Source organism: Oncorhynchus clarkii, chromosome 21, assembly GCF_045791955.1.
Source record: "Oncorhynchus clarkii lewisi isolate Uvic-CL-2024 chromosome 21, UVic_Ocla_1.0, whole genome shotgun sequence".
Classification (NCBI taxonomy): Eukaryota; Metazoa; Chordata; class Actinopteri; order Salmoniformes; family Salmonidae; genus Oncorhynchus; species Oncorhynchus clarkii.
The window spans coordinates 13,919,880-13,938,588 of record NC_092167.1 but is presented as its reverse complement, the minus strand read 5'-3'; the positions used below and the strand labels follow the sequence as shown (position 1 = coordinate 13,938,588).

Here is an 18,709-nt window from a genome sequence, read left to right as displayed (position 1 = left end):
GGAGAGAAGAGCGGGATGAAGAGGTTGTGGCCTAATGCCAGGACTTTGGACTGGTTAGGACACAGAGCTGGGGCCCATGGTTAAGACAGTAGACATGAGGCTTCAGGCTCCATGAAATAGCCTAGGAAGGAGAGCCCTTTCTAGGTCATACTGACTAGGTGTGATGACAACAATGAGGGAGAAAAGAAGGGAATGCCCCATTTACAGGCAGACACTGACAAACTGACTGCAAACTCTCTGTGCTTCCTGTATGAGTTAAAGGTCAGGTTCAGGGGTCAGGGCAGTCCCGGGAAAGAGACACAGGAAGTGGGGGATGGGACACGGGCTCTGTTCCCTTCCTTCCATGAAGTCATCACAGATCTGACCTGATCATAGGTCTGACCAATGTTGGATTGTTTAAAGCAATGGAGAGGAAACCTTACTTTCACTTGCCCAGTCATGGACAGGTTAGTTAATATTACTAAAAGAAGGAAGGATGCATTTTGAGAGTATTGGAACAGGCCCCCCCTCTAAGCCAGTGGGCTGAGTGGCACAGAGAGAGCTGTGCTGCTCTGAACTGTTAGTTTCATAGTGTATCTGATGGATAGCCATAGAGGCATTGAAACTGGGACAGGACAGTAGCCAGAATGGAGGAATGTTTTAATGTGTTATTTCCTGTTTGCTGGGCTGCTGACGTGTAATGTTCCCTCCCTTTGATGAGTGTTAGGGAAGGTGAAACGAGCTCTGGCAGTAGCATCATTTATTTATTTAATGACTCCACTTCCTCTGGAAAGAATCTTTGAGTGGCCCGTATTCACGTTGAGACATATCATCTTGGGGCTCCGTCTTGTCCATCTTCACCGCGTATGAGTGAGTTGAGTCGGACAGAGAGACAGCCTACTAACATTCCACCCAACTACCAAATGTGTAATGTTCTTAAAGGCCCAGACCAGCTAAACCTTAGCTAAGCTCATGGTCAAACAATGATTGATACCTTGCATATTTTCAGAGCAAGAATGTGTCTGAAACAAATCAACTAACGCTTGTTTGTTTTCTCCTCTCCAGTGAGAATGAACTTCCGTCCTACGACTCGGTGGAAGAGAAGGTGAGACAACCATGTCTCAGACCCTCAGGGCTAACTACATCTCTCCCGTCCCACATGTCTATGCCGCTGTAAAATGACCTTCACCGATGAGAAAGAACACGGCGTCTTTCACACACATAACGATTACCGTTACTGCTATGAATAGAACTCTGGTTGCTGAGAATTGATTAGTTCTTTCCTTTATCAGAATCCTAACATTTTGTATTCTTCTACTGTCGCTTTCAATGAGTTACATAATGTTCTGAGCTGATGTTTAGATTGCATTCTAATGTCACTGTAACCTTTGCCTCATCCTGGCATCATAAAATGTTATTTCTTTTATGAAGCAAAATGTATGATACTGCATATTTGTCTGCATATACAGTTCCTCCAGCTTTTTGGTAATGAGGAAGTGTTAACATGCCACTTCCTGTGTCCCCTCAGCAAAAACACTTAGAGGTAGAAAGGACCTCAAAATGGTTGAAGATGATGAAGAGCTGGGACAAGTATAAAAACAGTGAGAAGGTACGATCTCTCTCTCTCTGTCTTCCTCCCTCACCATCTCTCCCCCTTCTTGCAGCCTCTTAAAATATCTCATTCCCACATTCCTGTTGTCAAATATTACATTCCACACCCTTCTCCTCGTGCCTCGCTCACATCTCTCCCTTCTCTTTGGTGAACAAATATTAGTGAGGCTCCCTGAAGAGCATTTATAGGGGTCTAGTCTCTGTAATAGCTGTCTTTGTTAGTGCCTGAGTTTGGGGTCTTCTTTATGATAGGTGTTGGGCCCTCGGGCATTCAGTCCTGACGTCCTTCAGTTGTACTCTGAGGTGATCTCAGCGGGAATTGGAGATTGTCTTTAACCTTGGCTAGGGGAATGTTTTAGCCTTGTTCTCTCTTTCTCCGGTTTCAAGGATTGCGTTACAAGCAACAACCAAGGACTTGTAGTTTCCCCCCTCTGTCAGTCAGTGCTCCGCTTGTTTCTCTCGGCTGGTTAAACGAGTTACGGTTGATGGCTCTTTTTGTTTCCTGTGCTGCTGAAAACAATAGCATACTAATGCAGTCATAAGGTTCTAGCATCTGTAAGGCAGGTTCTAGCATCTGTAAGGCAGGTTCCTAGCATCTTTAAGGCAGGTTCCTAGCATCTGTAAGGCAGGTTCCTAGCATCTGTAAGGCAGGTTCCTAGCATCTGTAAGGCAGGTTCCTAGCATCTGTAAGGCAGGTTCCTAGCATCTGTAAGGCAGGTTCCTAGCATCTGTAAGGCAGGTTCTAGCATCTGTAAGGCAGGTTCTAGCATCTGTAAGGCAGGTTCCTAGCATCTGTAAGGCAAGTGTAATCTTTAGATCTACTAAAAATCTACTGTAGGGCAGAGCCTGGGTCCTGGCACAGGTGTTGATGTGACAATGAATTTATGGTACAAATAGAGGACTGTGGAGTGCAGCGAGTAGGAGAGACCTCTACACTGAAGAGCCATTTAGATCTCGCGCACACACACACACACACACACACCAAAAGGAAACCACATGCACAATTGCGCACACACACCAATGGTGATTAGTGGAACAGGTGCACTCATTGACTTCATCAGAGCCCTAATTACTGGGCTGTCGCTGTCGACGTCAAGCCCCAAGTGGGTCTATCTGGCACACACATACACTGTACACACACACACACATACAAACACACACATCCACACTCACACATAACACACATACTCACTCACACACATACACTGTACACACACACATACAAACACACACATCCACACTCACACATAACACACATAACACACATAACTCACATACTCACTCACACACACACATAGACTAACATGCATTATGAGCATACAACCTACACTGATTCGTTAACCTTTAATTATCACCCATCACTGGCCATCCGATGATCTCCTTTCAAATCAATGTTTCTCTCTCTTCTCCCACCTCTCTGTGTTCTGCCTGCTGAATAATGAAGATTGTGTTTGTGTGTGTGTATATATATATATGTGTGTATATAATATATATGTGTGTATATAATATATATGTGTGTGTGTGTGTGTGTGTGTGTATATGACACGCTACAAAAGTATGTGGTAACCGTTGCTTGACAGCTGTATAAAATCGAGCGCACAGCCATGCAATCTCCATAGACAAACATTGGCAGTAGAATGGCCTGACTGAAGAGGTCAGTGACTTTCAACGTGGCACCACCATAGAATACCACCTTTCCAACAAGTCAGTCAGTTACATTTCTGCCCTGCTAGAGCTGCCCCGGTCCATTGTAAGTGCTGTTATTGTGAAGTGGAAACGTCTAGGAGCAACAACGGCTGAGCCGCGAAGTGGTAGGTCACACAAGCTTACAGAACAGGACCGCAGAGTAAAAATCGTCTGTCCTCGGTTGCAGCCAATGTTTCCTCTAAGATGTGCACAGCTCCCCGGGACTACCGTGCAGAATTATCAGTCCACCGAGAGAAGCATGAGATTGATCTCCGACTGGTTGATCTCCAAGGCATTCCTAGTCGATCGCCAAACATTTCTATAAAAAAAAACAACAACGATAAAGCCTTGTCATCCTATTTTGTTTTGTTGGTCTCGGTCTGTTTGGCGGTAGGTGCACCTGATTCAGCTGCCTTGCGCGCCGGGTAGGTGAACTGTTGCCATTTTGAACCAATTCATGTGTCTGGCGTGCCCAGAGAGCAAATCAAGTGCACTATCTGCCTACTGCTGGCCAATCGGATTGCTCAAATTACCGTGTCTGCAGTAACATAGCAGGCATAAAAAAAAGCTACAGCAAAGTTGATACTGTGATATTTCAAAACCATGACTACAGGGAGACTCAACGAATACAGCAAAGAGCTGCTGTTTTTATGAGTGAGTTCATGTTTAAGTTCTTTCTCAGCTCTGTCAACACTTTGTATTCAACACTTTTATAAGCCATAAAATGTGCGTTCTTCCTATTTCCACTCAGCGCTACAACAAGCACTGCAGCAGTAATGAATGAGTAGGAAAGTGTATCTATAGGTTTGCATTGTTATTATTGTTAGCGGCTTTTTTAATATCCAGGAATATTTAACTTTCTCTGTTCATAGGAGTAACAACATGAAGTTGTGCATGTGGCAGAAATAATGCGGTGCGACTCCAGTTTCCCCACCCTTTTTGGTCAGAGTCAGTGTCGGAAAGGGAGAGCAGAGGGTTGTTGAGGCGAGACCCTCAGTCTGCTGCTCTCCTTCCGCTGAGACTGACCATCAAATGCAGGCATCATCTGCCCAGTACAATAAAAAGAAAGCAAATGATTTAAATGCTCAGCTGTGCCTCACAAGAAATACAACAACAGATATATTACCAGTGTGATCATATAGCCCACCTCAAATTTCAAAATATAATTCAAAAAACTTACCTGAACAACAATTTATTGGCAGGGCAATTCAAGCAAAGCCAATATGCGTTGATAATGTATTGGGCCTATATTTCTACAGTACTTTTTTTTTTACCTCCATGTCTACAGTACTGTTTTTAATTGGTTAATGTTGCATAGGCTTGTGTTTTTTAAGTTATGTTAAAAAAACGATCTGAACTCAGAAAAGGTTGGTGGCCCATGTTCTAGTTTTCCCTGTTAACACTCAATGTTTCCCTTTACTGTGGTAATTGTGATCGAATCAACACAATATTAACCACCTTCAATGTAACATAACGAAACAAAACAAATTATGCAAGAGATTGTTGTCGGCAGAATGCATTGGAGTAGGATTCTATTGCATTGACACACACTACCCAACCCGCATAAACAATCAGAACTGCAGTAGACCTATATGCAAATAAACCGTTGCCATATATGTACAGTATCTGTGCCATTTACTTTGAACTGGACTGTGTTTACAGCATGAGCGGTCATGAGTAAATGCGCTTGTTTTGAGATCAAATCGAGAGCTGCATGTAGCCACGTGTGCACATTTTGTTCATATCCTCTGATAGTTAGTGAGTTAGTGAGCAATATGGGAGTGATTGCTTCATACAAGAGCACAAAATGTGTACATTTCTAGGCATCTTTGAAAGCTGCTACTGTAGGCTGAATGATAGAACAGCTATTTCCATGTTAAAATGTTTCTCCATTGTTTTTTATGGTAGGCCACTATTAGGCCTACATTATGATCAAGTAGGCCAATGTTTCTCCATAGTTTTTTATGGTAGGCCACTCTATTAGGCCTACATTATGATCAAGTAGGCCAATGTTTCTCCATAGTTTTTTATGGTAGGCCACTCTATTAGGCCTACATTATGATCAAGTAGGCCAATGTTTCTCCATAGTTTTTTATGGTAGGCCACTCTATTAGGTCTACATTATGATCAAGTAGGCCAATGTTTCTCCATAGTTTTTTATGGTAGGCCACTCTATTAGGCCTACATTATGATCAAGTAGGCCAATGTTTCTCCATAGGTTTTTATGGTAGGCCACTCTATTAGGCCTACATTATGATCAAGTAGGCCAATGTTTCTCCATAGTTTTTTATGGTAGGCCACTCTATTAGGTCTACATTATGATCAAGTAGGCCAATGTTTCTCCATGGTTTTTTATGGTAGACCACTCTATTAGGCCTACATTATGATCAAGTAGGCCAATGTTTCTCCATGTTTTTTTATGGTAGACCACTCTATTAGGCCTACATTATGATCAAGTAGGCCAATGTTTCTCCATAGTTTTTTATGGTAGGCCACTCTATTAGGCCTACATTATGATCAAGTAGGCCAATGTTTCTCCATAGTTTTTTATGGTAGGCCACTCTATTAGGCCTACATTATGATCAAGTAGGCCAATGTTTCTCCATAGTTTTTTATGGTAGGCCACTCTATTAGGCCTACATTATGATCAAGTAGGCCAATGTTTCTCCATAGTTTTTTATGGTAGGCCACTCTATTAGGCCTACATTATGATCAAGTAGGCCAATGTTTCTCCATAGTTTTTTATGGTAGGCCACTCTATTAGGCCTACATTATGATCAAGTTGGCCAATGTTTCTCCATAGTTTTTTATGGTAGACCACTTTATTAGGCCTACATTATGATCAAGTAGGCCAGTGTTTCTCCATAGTTTTTTATGGTAGACCACTCTATTAGGCCTACATTATGATCAAGTTGGCCACTGTTATAACTAACTTAAAGCGGGTACAGCCTCAGTGTTCACTGTAAACATGTGCTGGATGTTGCACAGAATTTTCACAATGTTAAAGTTTACACACACACACACACACACTGAGCATGACCAGATTCCTTGGCCAGATGGGTAGGTCTCCCCTTCTAAATCTCCTCTCCATCTACCCAGAGGTCCAGACACACATCACCTATAGCCTCTTTTCCAATCACCCAGAATCAGCTGATGTAAGAAGGGCTTTATAAATACATTTGATTTGATTTGAATAGTAGTTGTATATAGTTTGTCCTTCACACGCATACTAGTCCTTCACGCGCATACTTGTTCTTCACACGTATACTTGTCCTTAACACGCATACTTGTCCTTCACACGCATACTAGTCCTTCACACGTATACTTGTCCTTCACACGCATACTTGTCCTTCACACGCATACTAGTCCTTCATGTGCCTACTTGTTCTTCACACGCATACTAGTCCTTCACGCGCATACTTGTCCTTCACGCGCATACTTGTCCTTCACGCGCATACTTGTTCTTCACGCGCATACTTGTCCTTCACACGCATACTAGTCCTTCACGCGCATACTAGTCCTTCACACACATACTAGTCCTTCACGCGCATACTTGTCCTTCACACGCATACTTGACCTTCACGCGCATACTTGTCCTTCACACGGATACCTGTCCTCTCATACTATCCACTTGATTAACATTTGATTTATGTTTTCTTGATGATTGATTGTACCCCCTTAATGCTGAATGTGAGTCAGATTATTCATACTATCAATTCATCATGAAAAAGGTTCAGTTGTGTAGCTCGAATTTGATTGTGCAAAAAGGCATTTTGAACTTGAGCGTTAGGGCTAAGGGGTGTGGTTGGAAGGTGAAGCATGGTCTCTTTGATGTTACACTAAGAATGTCCTTTTCCCCGTATCCATGTCTCCCTCCAGCTGGTGAGGCGGATCTATAAGGGAATTCCCCTACAGCTCCGAGGAGAGGTGTGGTGTCTGCTCCTCGACGTTCCCAAAATAAAGGAGGAGAAGAAAGACTTCTACGAGGTAGGTTAAGGAAGCGCGAGCCAGAAGCTCACAGCAGAGAGTTCTAGTGCTCTCTAGGACTAACATCCTTCCTCCCTGGGCAAAGTCATGGAGAAACTATACACATTCACACTGTAGTTGACTCTCCTATTGTCTCTTTCCACTCAGCCAGCTTCATTATAGCCCAGGCCTCATTAACATTCATAACCAGGCCGGCAAACCCTGATTTATTAGATTTCAGAGCTTCGTCCATTATTACGGGCGGGGGGGGGGGGGTGTGTGTGTGTGTGTGTGTGTGTGTGTGTGTGTGTTTCAGCACTGGAATACTGAGTTTCTAGTCACAACTGAGCTTTATTATAACTCAATAAACATTTGCGGGATGGATGAGTAGTTTTATTCCTCACACACACTCCCTCAGTGACTCTGTGTTGTTGTGTTTCCTGTGTAGAAGTTGAAGCTCAGGGCTCGAGGTCTGTCTCCTGACGTCCGTCAGATTGACCTGGATGTGAACAGAACCTACAGGGACCACGTCATGTTCATGACCCGCTACGACGTCAAGTCAGTATCTCCCTCCGACTGTACAATCACACACACACACACACACACACACACACACACACACACACACACACACACACAGGGACCACGTCATGTTCATGCACTGCTACGACGTCAAGTCAGTTTCTCATACTCCAGGTGATGAGAAGTACATAATCTACACTTAGTCACTACAGAATAGTACCCTTAATTAGGGCCTGGAGTTTTTGACCGTGTGCCCTGACTAGGAAAAACCCATGATGCACATCTGTCTGGCCATACCTCTTTCTGTCATTATGGTGGCTGACATGGACATTTCCCTATAAGGAAGTGAGAGGACACACACGTCCCTTTTCTGTGTTTTTACTTCTGCTTGATGACGTCATGGAGAGAGCCAGAACCAGGGGCCCCTGGGAAATAAACACTGGCCTGCAGAGTCCGAGAGCACCACAGACCTGGCAGGCACAGCCTCACAGGAACTAAACACATTACCTCGATACTGACCATGACACAATACAACTACCTCAAACGCAGCTATACCATGAAAGCATAAAATGTACAACTACCTCAAACACAAAGGTTGCCATTACTGGCCAAATATAGGAAGTAAAAATCACTAATGCATTTGTTCATCTCATTTAGAAGACAATACGACTATTAGAGCATTTGAATGATGAGAGAAGACCAGATCTCTCTTGAAAAATGTATCTCAATGAGATTAACCTGGCTAAATAAAAAAAAGCAACCTGAATTCCCCTTTTGTGATAAATTGGGAATCTCCTGAGGTGTTCCTGTTAGTTAACCTGCACTTCCGTCAGATGATGTCTAGTCATTAGTAGGTTGACTGTTTGTTGTTGTTTTCAGGCAGCAGGCTCTGTTCCACGTACTAACAGCCTACTCCGTGTACAACACGGTGAGTCACACTACACACATTCCAGAATGAATCCCCCGTCACCTCAACGCCTCTCTTTACCCTACCTCTCCTTTCCCCAATCAACTGTTTTCTACAGCCTCGTCCTTCTCTCCCTCGTCCTTCTTTTATCCCCTCATCCAGCTCCTCCTGATCATCCTCCCCTGTTCTCTCCATCCACCGACCTCTTCTGTTCCTGTCTAGATATAGAGAAGTGAGTTGGTGTGCAGTTTTGCATGCGTGTTTGTCTATACATTATAAAACTGTGTGTGTGTGTGTGTATAGGAGGTGGGGTACTGCCAGGGCATGAGTCAGATCACTGCTCTGTTGCTCATCTATATGAACGAAGAGGATGCCTTCTGGGCTCTGGTCAAACTGCTGTCTGGACAGAAACACGCCATGCATGGTAAACACACCAGAACACACACACTACACACTGTGTAACATCCCATAGAAGTGTTAGGCCGTCATTCAATAGCCCACGCAAAACCCACGCCTAAGCCATGCCATACATATGCACCATATAGGACACAAGTCAATTCAGGGGTAGCATACTAGACCAGACACACTAAGTAGGCATGAACAGCCATGCCCTAGACCACATAGGATAGTAGGCTTTGGTCTTTTACTCCAAACATTCTTTAAGTCCAACATGACCCCACTGACACAGGAACGTGCCCTCCGGATAGAATATAAACACGCACTCACACACTGAATACACACCCACACACACACACACTCTCACATACCTTTCAAGGACTTAGGCTGTCTCTTCTGGGCCCCATAAAATGTGAGGAAACACATTTCTAGAGAACCCTCCCTGACAACTCCTTACCAGATATCTATAGAGCTCACCCAATCTCCCATCCCTTCCATTCAGACCCACACACAGCGAGAACCACCAGAGTCATTTCCTACATTTGATAAAATGCTCTGTGATCTCCGCCCCTCCTCCCCTCTAGGGTTTTTTATCCCCGGCTTCCCCAAGCTGATGCGCTTCCAGGAGCACCATGACCGCATCCTCAAGAAGATGATGCCCAAACTGAAGTCACACCTGGTGAGGCCCGCAGAGCACACACACACACACAGTCTGGGGGAGGGGGTAGTGGTATATAAATGGCAGCCCTAAGCCAGCTGGTATGGGGGACTGAGTTGAGTGCCACAGCAGCAGCCTTTGATGTGTTGAGATTAAAGGGTGGTGGAATGAGAGAGAAATGCCATGTCTACAAACGCAACCATACACACACAGATATGGCTTTTATTCTGCTTTTAATATGGGGCCTTGGGCACGTTGGCGGACTCACCACTGCTGTTAAACCAAGGCCACTGTTTAAATACACACACACACACACACACACACACACACACACACACACACGGAGTGGTAATGGCTCATTGACCTCTGTTTCAGGACACACAGGAGGTGTTCACCAGCCTGTACACTATGAAGTGGTTCTTCCAGTGTTTCCTGGACAGGGTGAGTGTCTGGATCACATCCCCTTCCCTCTGTATCAGAATGTTAGACAGGGTGAGTGTCTGGATCACATCCCCTTCCCTCTGTATCAGAATGTTAGACGGGGTGAGTGTCTGAATCACATCCCCTTCCCTCTGTATCAGTATGTTAGACAGGGTGAGTGTCTGAATCACATCCCCTTCCCTCTGTATCAGTATGTTAGACAGGGTGAGTGTCTGAATCACATCCCCTTCCCTCTGTATCAGAATGTTAGACAGGGTGAGTGTCTGAATCACATCCCCTTCCCTCTGTATCAGTATGTTAGACAGGGTGAGTGTCTGAATCACATCCCCTTCCCTCTGTATCAGAATGTTAGACAGGGTGAGTGTCTGAGTCACATCCCCTTCCCTCTGTATCAGAATGTTAGACAGGGGGAGTGTCTGAGTCACATCCCATTCCCTCTGTATCAGAATGTTAGACAGGGTGAGTGTCTGAATCACATCCCCTTCCCTCTGTATCAGAATGTTAGACAGGGTGAGTGTCTGAATCACATCCCCTTCCCTCTGTATCAGAATGTTAGACAGGTTGAGTGTCTGGATCACATCCCCTTCCCTCTGTATCAGTATGTTAGACAGGGTGAGTGTCTGAATCACATCCCCTTCCCTCTGTATCAGAATGTTAGACAGGGTGAGTGTCTGAGTCACATCCCCTTCCCTCTGTATCAGAATGTTAGACAGGGGGAGTGTCTGAGTCACATCCCATTCCCTCTGTATCAGAATGTTAGACAGGGTGAGTGTCTGAATCACATCCCCTTCCCTCTGTATCAGAATGTTAGACAGGGTGAGTGTCTGAATCACATCCCCTTCCCTCTGTATCAGAATGTTAGACAGGTTGAGTGTCTGGATCACATCCCCTTCCCTCTGTATCAGTATGTTAGACAGGGTGAGTGTCTGAATCACATCCCCTTCCCTCTGTATCAGAATGTTAGACAGGGTGAGTGTCTGAGTCACATCCCCTTCCCTCTGTATCAGAATGTTAGACAGGGGGAGTGTCTGAGTCACATCCCATTCCCTCTGTATCAGAATGTTAGACAGGGTGAGTGTCTGAATCACATCCCCTTCCCTCTGTATCAGAATGTTAGACAGGGTGAGTGTCTGAATCACATCCCCTTCCCTCTGTATCAGAATGTTAGACAGGTTGAGTGTCTGGATCACATCCCCTTCCCTCTGTATCAGTATGTTAGACAGGGTGAGTGTCTGAATCACATCCCCTTCCCTCTGTATCAGAATGTTAGACAGGGTGAGTGTCTGAGTCACATCCCCTTCCCTCTGTATCAGAATGTTAGACAGGGGGAGTGTCTGAGTCACATCCCATTCCCTCTGTATCAGAATGTTAGACAGGGTGAGTGTCTGAATCACATCCCCTTCCCTCTGTATCAGAATGTTAGACAGGGTGAGTGTCTGAATCACATCCCCTTCCCTCTGTATCAGAATGTTAGACAGGGTGAGTGTCTGAGTCACATCCCCTTCCCTATGTATCAGAATGTTAGACAGGGGGAGTGTCTGAGTCACATCCCATTCCCTCTGTATCAGAATGTTAGACAGGGTGAGTGTCTGAATCACATCCCCTTCCCTCTGTATCAGAATGTTAGACAGGGTGAGTGTCTGGATCACATCCCCTTCCCTCTGTATCAGAATGTTAGACAGGGTGAGTGTCGGAGTCACATCCCCTTCCCTCTGTAGCAGCTTTTCTAAATGTGTCTTTGTAAAGCATCAGTCATTATCACACCATGCCTACTGCGGGTGTCGTGCTAAAGAAAGTGTTCAATTATATTCTGAAAATATATTTATTTCTTCTCTTTTCTGGCTGTCTCATTCTCTCTCCCTATCTCTTTCTCTCTCCTTCATTATCTTTCTTCCTCTGTCTCTCTCCCTCAGACCCCCTTCACCCTGACCCTGCGGATCTGGGACATCTATATCCTGGAGGGAGAGAGAGTTCTGACCGCCATGTCCTACACGGTCCTCAAACTGCACAAGAGTAAGACCAGAACAGTAGGATTGTGCTATTGTGACCACCTGGTTGTCTGTGCGCCGCCAGGCAAAGTTGCACATCAAGTTCACTGAACCACCTCCGCTAACCTCTAAGATCTGTGACTGTCCTCAAACTGAACAGGAGAAAGTGTTCTCACACATAGCGTGTGTGTGTTTGTTTGCAGAGCACCTGTTGAAGCTGTCTATGGAGGATCTGGTTGAGTTTCTGCAGGTGACTCTGGCCAAGGACTTCTTCTTTGAGGATGACTTTGTGATTGAGCAGCTGCAGAACAACATGGTGGAGCTAAGGAGGTCCAAACTGGAGCTGGCCGCACCAGGTAGCCTTCTGCCCCCAACACATCTCATACACACTGATTACAGGAGGCTACACATTTGTCACACACACGCAGATTAGACAACTGCCACACACAAACTCAAAATATCAACACGCACACGGATGTATCACCCTGCATATGTTACTTCACTTACATTCACCCTCAACCACACAGTTACAGTTCACACACACACACACACACACACACACGGATGTATCACCCTGCATATGTTACTTCACTTACATTCACCCTCAACCACACAGTTACAGTTCACACACACACACACACACACACGGATGTATCACCCTGCATATGTTACTTCACTTACATTCACCCTCAACCACACAGTTACAGTTCAAACATACACACACACACACACACACACACACACACACACACACACACACACACACACACAGCTCTCCTGCTGGCTGCTGTGTAGTAGTAGTATTACCAGTGGTAGTAGTAATTAGTGATAGCAGTCTGTCTCATCTTGCTTTCTGTCTCTTGCTTAATCTGCCTCTTCTCCCTCTTCTCCCAATGGTTCGGCCCAGCCTACAAAAGTGTGGGTGGGAGTGGGGGCCACATCCCCTCCTACGACAGTAACCGGTGGGCTATCCTGACTGGTGTTCCCCTGTTTCATCATCTGTCCATCCCTCCCTCCCTCCCTCCGTCAGTCCCTCTGTTTTCCGTCTGTCTGTCTGTCGCCTGTCTGTCCAGCGGCCCTGGGCTTCTCTTACAGAACATTCTCCCAATGGTACCGCAACCTTGTGCAGTAGCTACTGCAACTCAGGCCAGGCTACTATTGGTAAAGCTACCTTGGAGTCTTGTAGTGGAGGGATTATCCTCCTCTATTACTACCACGCTCGTTGTCTCTGACTGCTTTTAGCGAGGCACTGCAGATGGTCAGTAGAGTAGTAACCATTTAAGCTCCCACTTTAGATAATACGATACTTTGAGTCAATACTTTCAGTTAGTAAGATGCATCTCGCCTAAAGCTTTGACTGGTCACCGCTCAACATTGTAGGCTACATAATGGCTTAACCTCCGAATGTCCTAATGTACTGTGGCATCCTACCACCCTGGGTGTGTGTGTACACACACACACACACACAGTGAGAGAGCCATTTTCTCTTCCTGGTGACAGGATAATAAGTATCATCCAACAGCAGAGGCTTTTTGCTCGACAGCAGCACTCGGAGCTCATCTTCAACCCATCTGCTACTAGTGAACCAGCCACATGTCATGTTGAGAAATGGAGATTCAGAAGCCAAAACTCTTCCAACTTTGACGGTTAAATTGTTGGATGTGGTTTTTAATGAGAGGCTAAACAAAGGTTTGAATAGGTTGTTGTCTGTGTTTTACGTTTGAATGTGGGGGTGGAGACTGGATCCTACACTTAACTTGGAAACCCTAAAGCACCTGTGTCAGTGAACACATTTCCTGGGTGAATCCTCAATACTCTCAAGTGGCTTCCTCTCCTGAGTCCAAACTGAGAAGACTGGGTGGGTGAAAGCAATAAAGCACTGATCTCGGCTGGGTCCCAATACATTTGAATGGCTTCCGCTTCTTGTCTCCTTTCCTTTATCCCTAACCAAAGCGCCATTGTTTCTCTTGTCCAGGCTCTTCAGATCAGTGGTTCTAAGGTATGGTAGAGAAGGACAGGAAGCTGCGTAGGAGTGATGGATGCTGTGACTTACAGGCAGAGTTTCTCCATATTGTTTTCACCCATTCAGTCTAAGGACAGGGAAATGGGACACTTTCTTACACAATGGAGAGCCACTTCAGTTTGTGGATTCAATACCGGTCAGTGATAGCACTTCCTGGTTCAAACTCACCACACTTCCCGGTCCTGTCTCATCACTTCCTCTTCTCTAGCTCGTGTCTCCTGGTTTCTATGGTGATTGTGGACACACTGTTCCTACCAGAGCCCAACACATCCAGTGTCCCACCTTCACTGTCTGTTTCTCTGTATATCTGTGTCACCTGTACTGCACTTTATTTTCATGACACTGGTAGATATGATTATGTAGTAGTAGTAGTAGTAGTAGTTGTAATAATATACTCCAGTAATAGTTTAAAACTGCATGGAGTTGATATATTTATGGTTTTTGTCCTTAAGTGCTAACTCAGCCATGTTTCCTACTTTACTTCTTACAAGTGCTTGTAAAGTCTTTAAGGACAGTCCGGTAGCTCATTTCAGTCTGACCTTTTGAGGTCGGCCTGCTGCTGCAGCTAAGTACATTTTAATGAAACTGAGTGAAAACGTATATTATTTCAGTCTACACTTTTGAATGGCACTTCCTAATTGGACGCCTCTGGCTCGCACTCTGGGTATTGAATATCAGATATATATTTCAGATGTTGTGTTTTGTTATGTCCTTGGTTGGTTTCTCGCCTGTGGAGACGTGATTATTCAGTGTTGTGGTGAATGTAATTCTCTCTTTATTTTCACCCCCCGTCGGCAGTGATGTTGCATGAATCCATATTGCCCTTTTTTTAATATTCATCGTTTGAAAACATGCCTTTTCCGTTTTGTGTTCTCCCTCCAGGTGCTCTAACCCGTCTGTCTGTTGTATCTGTGCAGGTAAAGAGGACGAGTATCCCAAGAAGCTTCTTGGGCAGCTTCCCCCAGAGCCGGCGGTGAACCAGAACCACGTGGCGAATGGTCAGAGCCACGCCCAGCCGGCCGAGCCCCCAAAAGCGCCTAGCCCCTCCCCCGAGCGCCAGCGGGACAGCCGACCCCCCAGCCGGGCGCGCAGGGACTCCTTGGAGAAGCTGGTCCGGCAGCACAAGGCTGAGAAGAGGGAGGCCAGATCACGGGGGTCTGGAGAGAACTCCGTCCACCTAGACCCCCACTGCAAACAGCCCTCCGCCCCCACCCTTTCTACCCCAGAGAGAGGATTCACACCTACACCGTCCCCGGCGCCCTCTCCCTCGCCACACCCCAACCCTCCTACAAAAGTGGTGGACAGAGGGAAGCCTCAGAACCACGCCACGGCCAACCACAACTCCAATGCCGCCTCCAGCAGCTCCCGTAAAGACATCGCCCCGCGCTGGGTCAAGCCCTCCGAGACCAAGCTGGAAGCGGCCAAGGCAGCGGCGGCCAGGGAGATCCAGCCCTCCTCCAGCCCTGATGACACCCTGCTGCTCAACCGCCGGCCCCGCTCCAGGGGCTTGATCCCAGGCTCCAACCGCGGCTCCAACGCCTCTCAGTACGACAATGTGCCCGGGGGGGCAGAGCAGGACTTTGTGGAGGTCCTGGAGCTGGACAGGCCACCGTCGCAGATGAGGCGCAGCGAGACACCGTCCCTACCCCCCACCCACACCCCCAGCCTGCAAGGGAGCATGGTCTCCATAGGACCAGTGGGTAGGCAGGCCAAACACCCCATCCCCACTGCCCTGTCCCTCAACAGCCCTGTGGGGGGTAAATCCTATGTCCACCCCAACGGCCAGAGCCAGTACCACACGCCCCCCCAGCAGTACTCCCCCGGCCGGCCTGCTATGGTGCCACTCCACTACCCTCCGTACAGTGTGAGCCTTGAGCAGAGGGGACTGGGAGAAGACAGGCACTATGGCCCCCCACCCTCCCGAGGCACCCCACCTATGGGTCTGATGTATGGGGAGAGGGCGTACGTCACCACCCAGCGGCCCAGCCACTCTCCTGAGAAGGCCCTCATGAACAACTCCTATGCCACCACCCACAGGCAGCCTCCCAGCTCAGCCCAGCCCCCCCGCACCATACAGCAGCTGGACAGCCCTGGTAGTAACGCCTCCACATACCTGTGTCAGCCCACACGGCTCACCTCCACTGCAGCCGCCTATCCGGTGTACCCTCCTGTTGACTATAACAGGTACGAGGGGCGCAGGAGAGGGGAGCAGACCCCGCCCTACCTGCCCGAGGGGCCAGGCCGGGGAGGGGCAGCGGAGGTGCAGCCGTGGAGGCAGCAGGAAGGTGGTGACATGTCACGTGTCCCTGGAGGTGTACCCCGCTCCCCCAGCTTCCAGAGGGCCCAGATGTCCCCCGTGCAGGAGTTCACCTTCCCTGACGGCCTGGCTCACTACAGGACACAGTTCCACGAGCAGCAGCAACAGCCCACCATGAGGCAGCAGCTCCCCCCGCTGTTCGGAGGACCACACTACAGGCATGCACCAGAGGCATTCACCATGCAGGAGTCTATGTTACTGTGAGAGGAGGAGAGCGGGATAGAAAGACACTGAGGTGTAGTCACTGACACTGTGGCAGCAGAGACAAGCGGTAGTCCTACTAGAGTTAAGGAGTTTTAGTTTGGTCTGTTTGTGCTTTATATGTGACGTTCTGACCTTTTTAAAAGTCATACTGCATCGTGAATGCTGCAGTATACCAGCTTCTGATGTTTTTATGGATCCCTTTTAAAAACCCACTGGAGACTGATTATTTTATTTTTCGGATGTTAAATCATTAATGACAGGAGTTTAAAGTATATATGTATATCTATCTTTTAGAGTTGAAAAATGTACAGTAAGTGATGTTTTGTTTATATACTGAGTTATTGAAAAGTTATGAGTAGCAGGGGACACTTCTCCTGGCGAGACAAACTCAGTGATTCAATTTTTCTTTTTTATGAGTTACTTCCAAAATGTCTACTTTAGAGGTCAATTTACTCTATATGCTTGTGAATATCTTATTTTTCAGAGAGAAGAAACAAAGCTACGTCAAATAATAGAATTACGGAAGAGTGACAATTAAAATCCTTGTCGAAAATATATCATTTCAATTTTGAAGCACCTCCACTGTATCACGGCGGTTTTTAAAACTTTATTTTTTAATTGAGATGATTCTGTCGTCGCTCAGTTTAGCGACCACTGTAATTTCTAGTCATTGCAAAGCATTTCTGTGACCCAAATAGTGTGTACAGTATGTTTGTATATCGAGGCCAGTGTCAGCTTTGTACCCCATTTTGAGACTGTAAAATCTATCAACAGTTAACAGTTTTGTCATCCGTATTAAAAAAAAAAAACACCCTTTCTCCCCTGAAATAATGTACGATTTTACTTCCCTCTGAAAAGTTTACATGAACATTAATTGCATATTAACAGTACAGTATTTTCATCACCACAGAGTAGGTGTCAGCTAGCTGCAAGAGGTTTCTATAGAGGGGGAATGTGTACTGCTATTGAAGTACTTACTAAGCCGCAATATGCTTTCATTGCCAACTCATGTCTTGTATTTTCAGCAGTCACATTCACTGCTGTTCAGTTACCAGCACTTACATATTAAATCATTCCATATACACACATCAACACTTACTGACTTATACATACTACTTTGTAGTGTGACATTACATATTCAACCACCTCCCCTTTTATTGCTGATTCTCAACTATGTACTTTTTGATACAATGCTTATCGTTCTCAAAACGGTTATAATTATACTGTTATTATTTGAACGTGCAAATAAGTCATTCCTTTTTTTTTGTTAAATAATTAATTGCAAAATAGTTTCAGGTCATTCTTCAGAGACTTTTCTTTACTTAATAAAACAAATTGGGGTGTGCATTTCTGATCATGTGTCTGTAGATTTATTTCTGTAAGAATGTTATTGCTATTCTCTTCATACATCAGTGAAGTGTATTCGTACATATTTTACATGCATGGCCCACAAAGCTCACGCCGGATACTGGCTAGTGATTTATATCCCTGGAAAAGGGGATTACATGTGCCAACATTATTCATCTGCTGATATTTAAGGAAATACTACCCTCTAGTGGAGAAACTAATTGCACCCTCTTCTAAACCTATGCAGCTGGCAACAACCTCGGCTTAATTTTACAGGCCATTTTTCCAGGACCCCCACCGTGCTTTAGTAAGAGTATTGCATGATATTTTTCACTTAGCACATTGTCTTGTACTTTGTATTTATTGAGACCAAAATATTTGTATGTGGGACAAACTAGGAATTTGGTCATAGCAATAGGATCATTAAAAAGTTCAATTTGCCTTTGCTGCTCAAGGGATACAATGGGGCCATCATGTGGCGGTACAGTGCTAATGCATAGAACATTGCTGTACTATAGTAGCGCTTTCTTTGGCGGTAGTACAGCCACAGCCTCAATCCCACAGCCACCAGGTAACCTCTCACATACCTGTTGTCTTTCATTATCCATTGCAGGCTCAACTAAACACAGGATCTATTAATAAATACCTTCTGTTTCCAATTAAT

At 45.7% G+C, this 18,709-nt stretch overlaps 1 protein-coding gene across 1 annotated transcript in view; it reads left to right on the top strand.

Moving 5' to 3' along the window:
• Positions 1 to 18,045, top strand: part of LOC139378616 (USP6 N-terminal-like protein) — a 44,492-nt gene extending 26,447 nt beyond the window's left edge. The window contains exons 4-14 of the mRNA XM_071120937.1: positions 1,045 to 1,084; positions 1,508 to 1,588; positions 7,156 to 7,263; positions 7,691 to 7,800; positions 8,644 to 8,692; positions 8,975 to 9,095; positions 9,652 to 9,746; positions 10,101 to 10,166; positions 12,080 to 12,179; positions 12,358 to 12,510; positions 15,095 to 18,045. Of these exons, the coding sequence (XP_070977038.1) occupies positions 1,045 to 1,084; positions 1,508 to 1,588; positions 7,156 to 7,263; positions 7,691 to 7,800; positions 8,644 to 8,692; positions 8,975 to 9,095; positions 9,652 to 9,746; positions 10,101 to 10,166; positions 12,080 to 12,179; positions 12,358 to 12,510; positions 15,095 to 16,698 (2,527 nt within the window). The 3' untranslated portion in view covers positions 16,699 to 18,045. The remainder of the gene's footprint in view (positions 1 to 1,044; positions 1,085 to 1,507; positions 1,589 to 7,155; positions 7,264 to 7,690; positions 7,801 to 8,643; positions 8,693 to 8,974; positions 9,096 to 9,651; positions 9,747 to 10,100; positions 10,167 to 12,079; positions 12,180 to 12,357; positions 12,511 to 15,094) is intronic.
• The last annotated feature ends 664 nt before the right edge of the window (positions 18,046 to 18,709 follow it).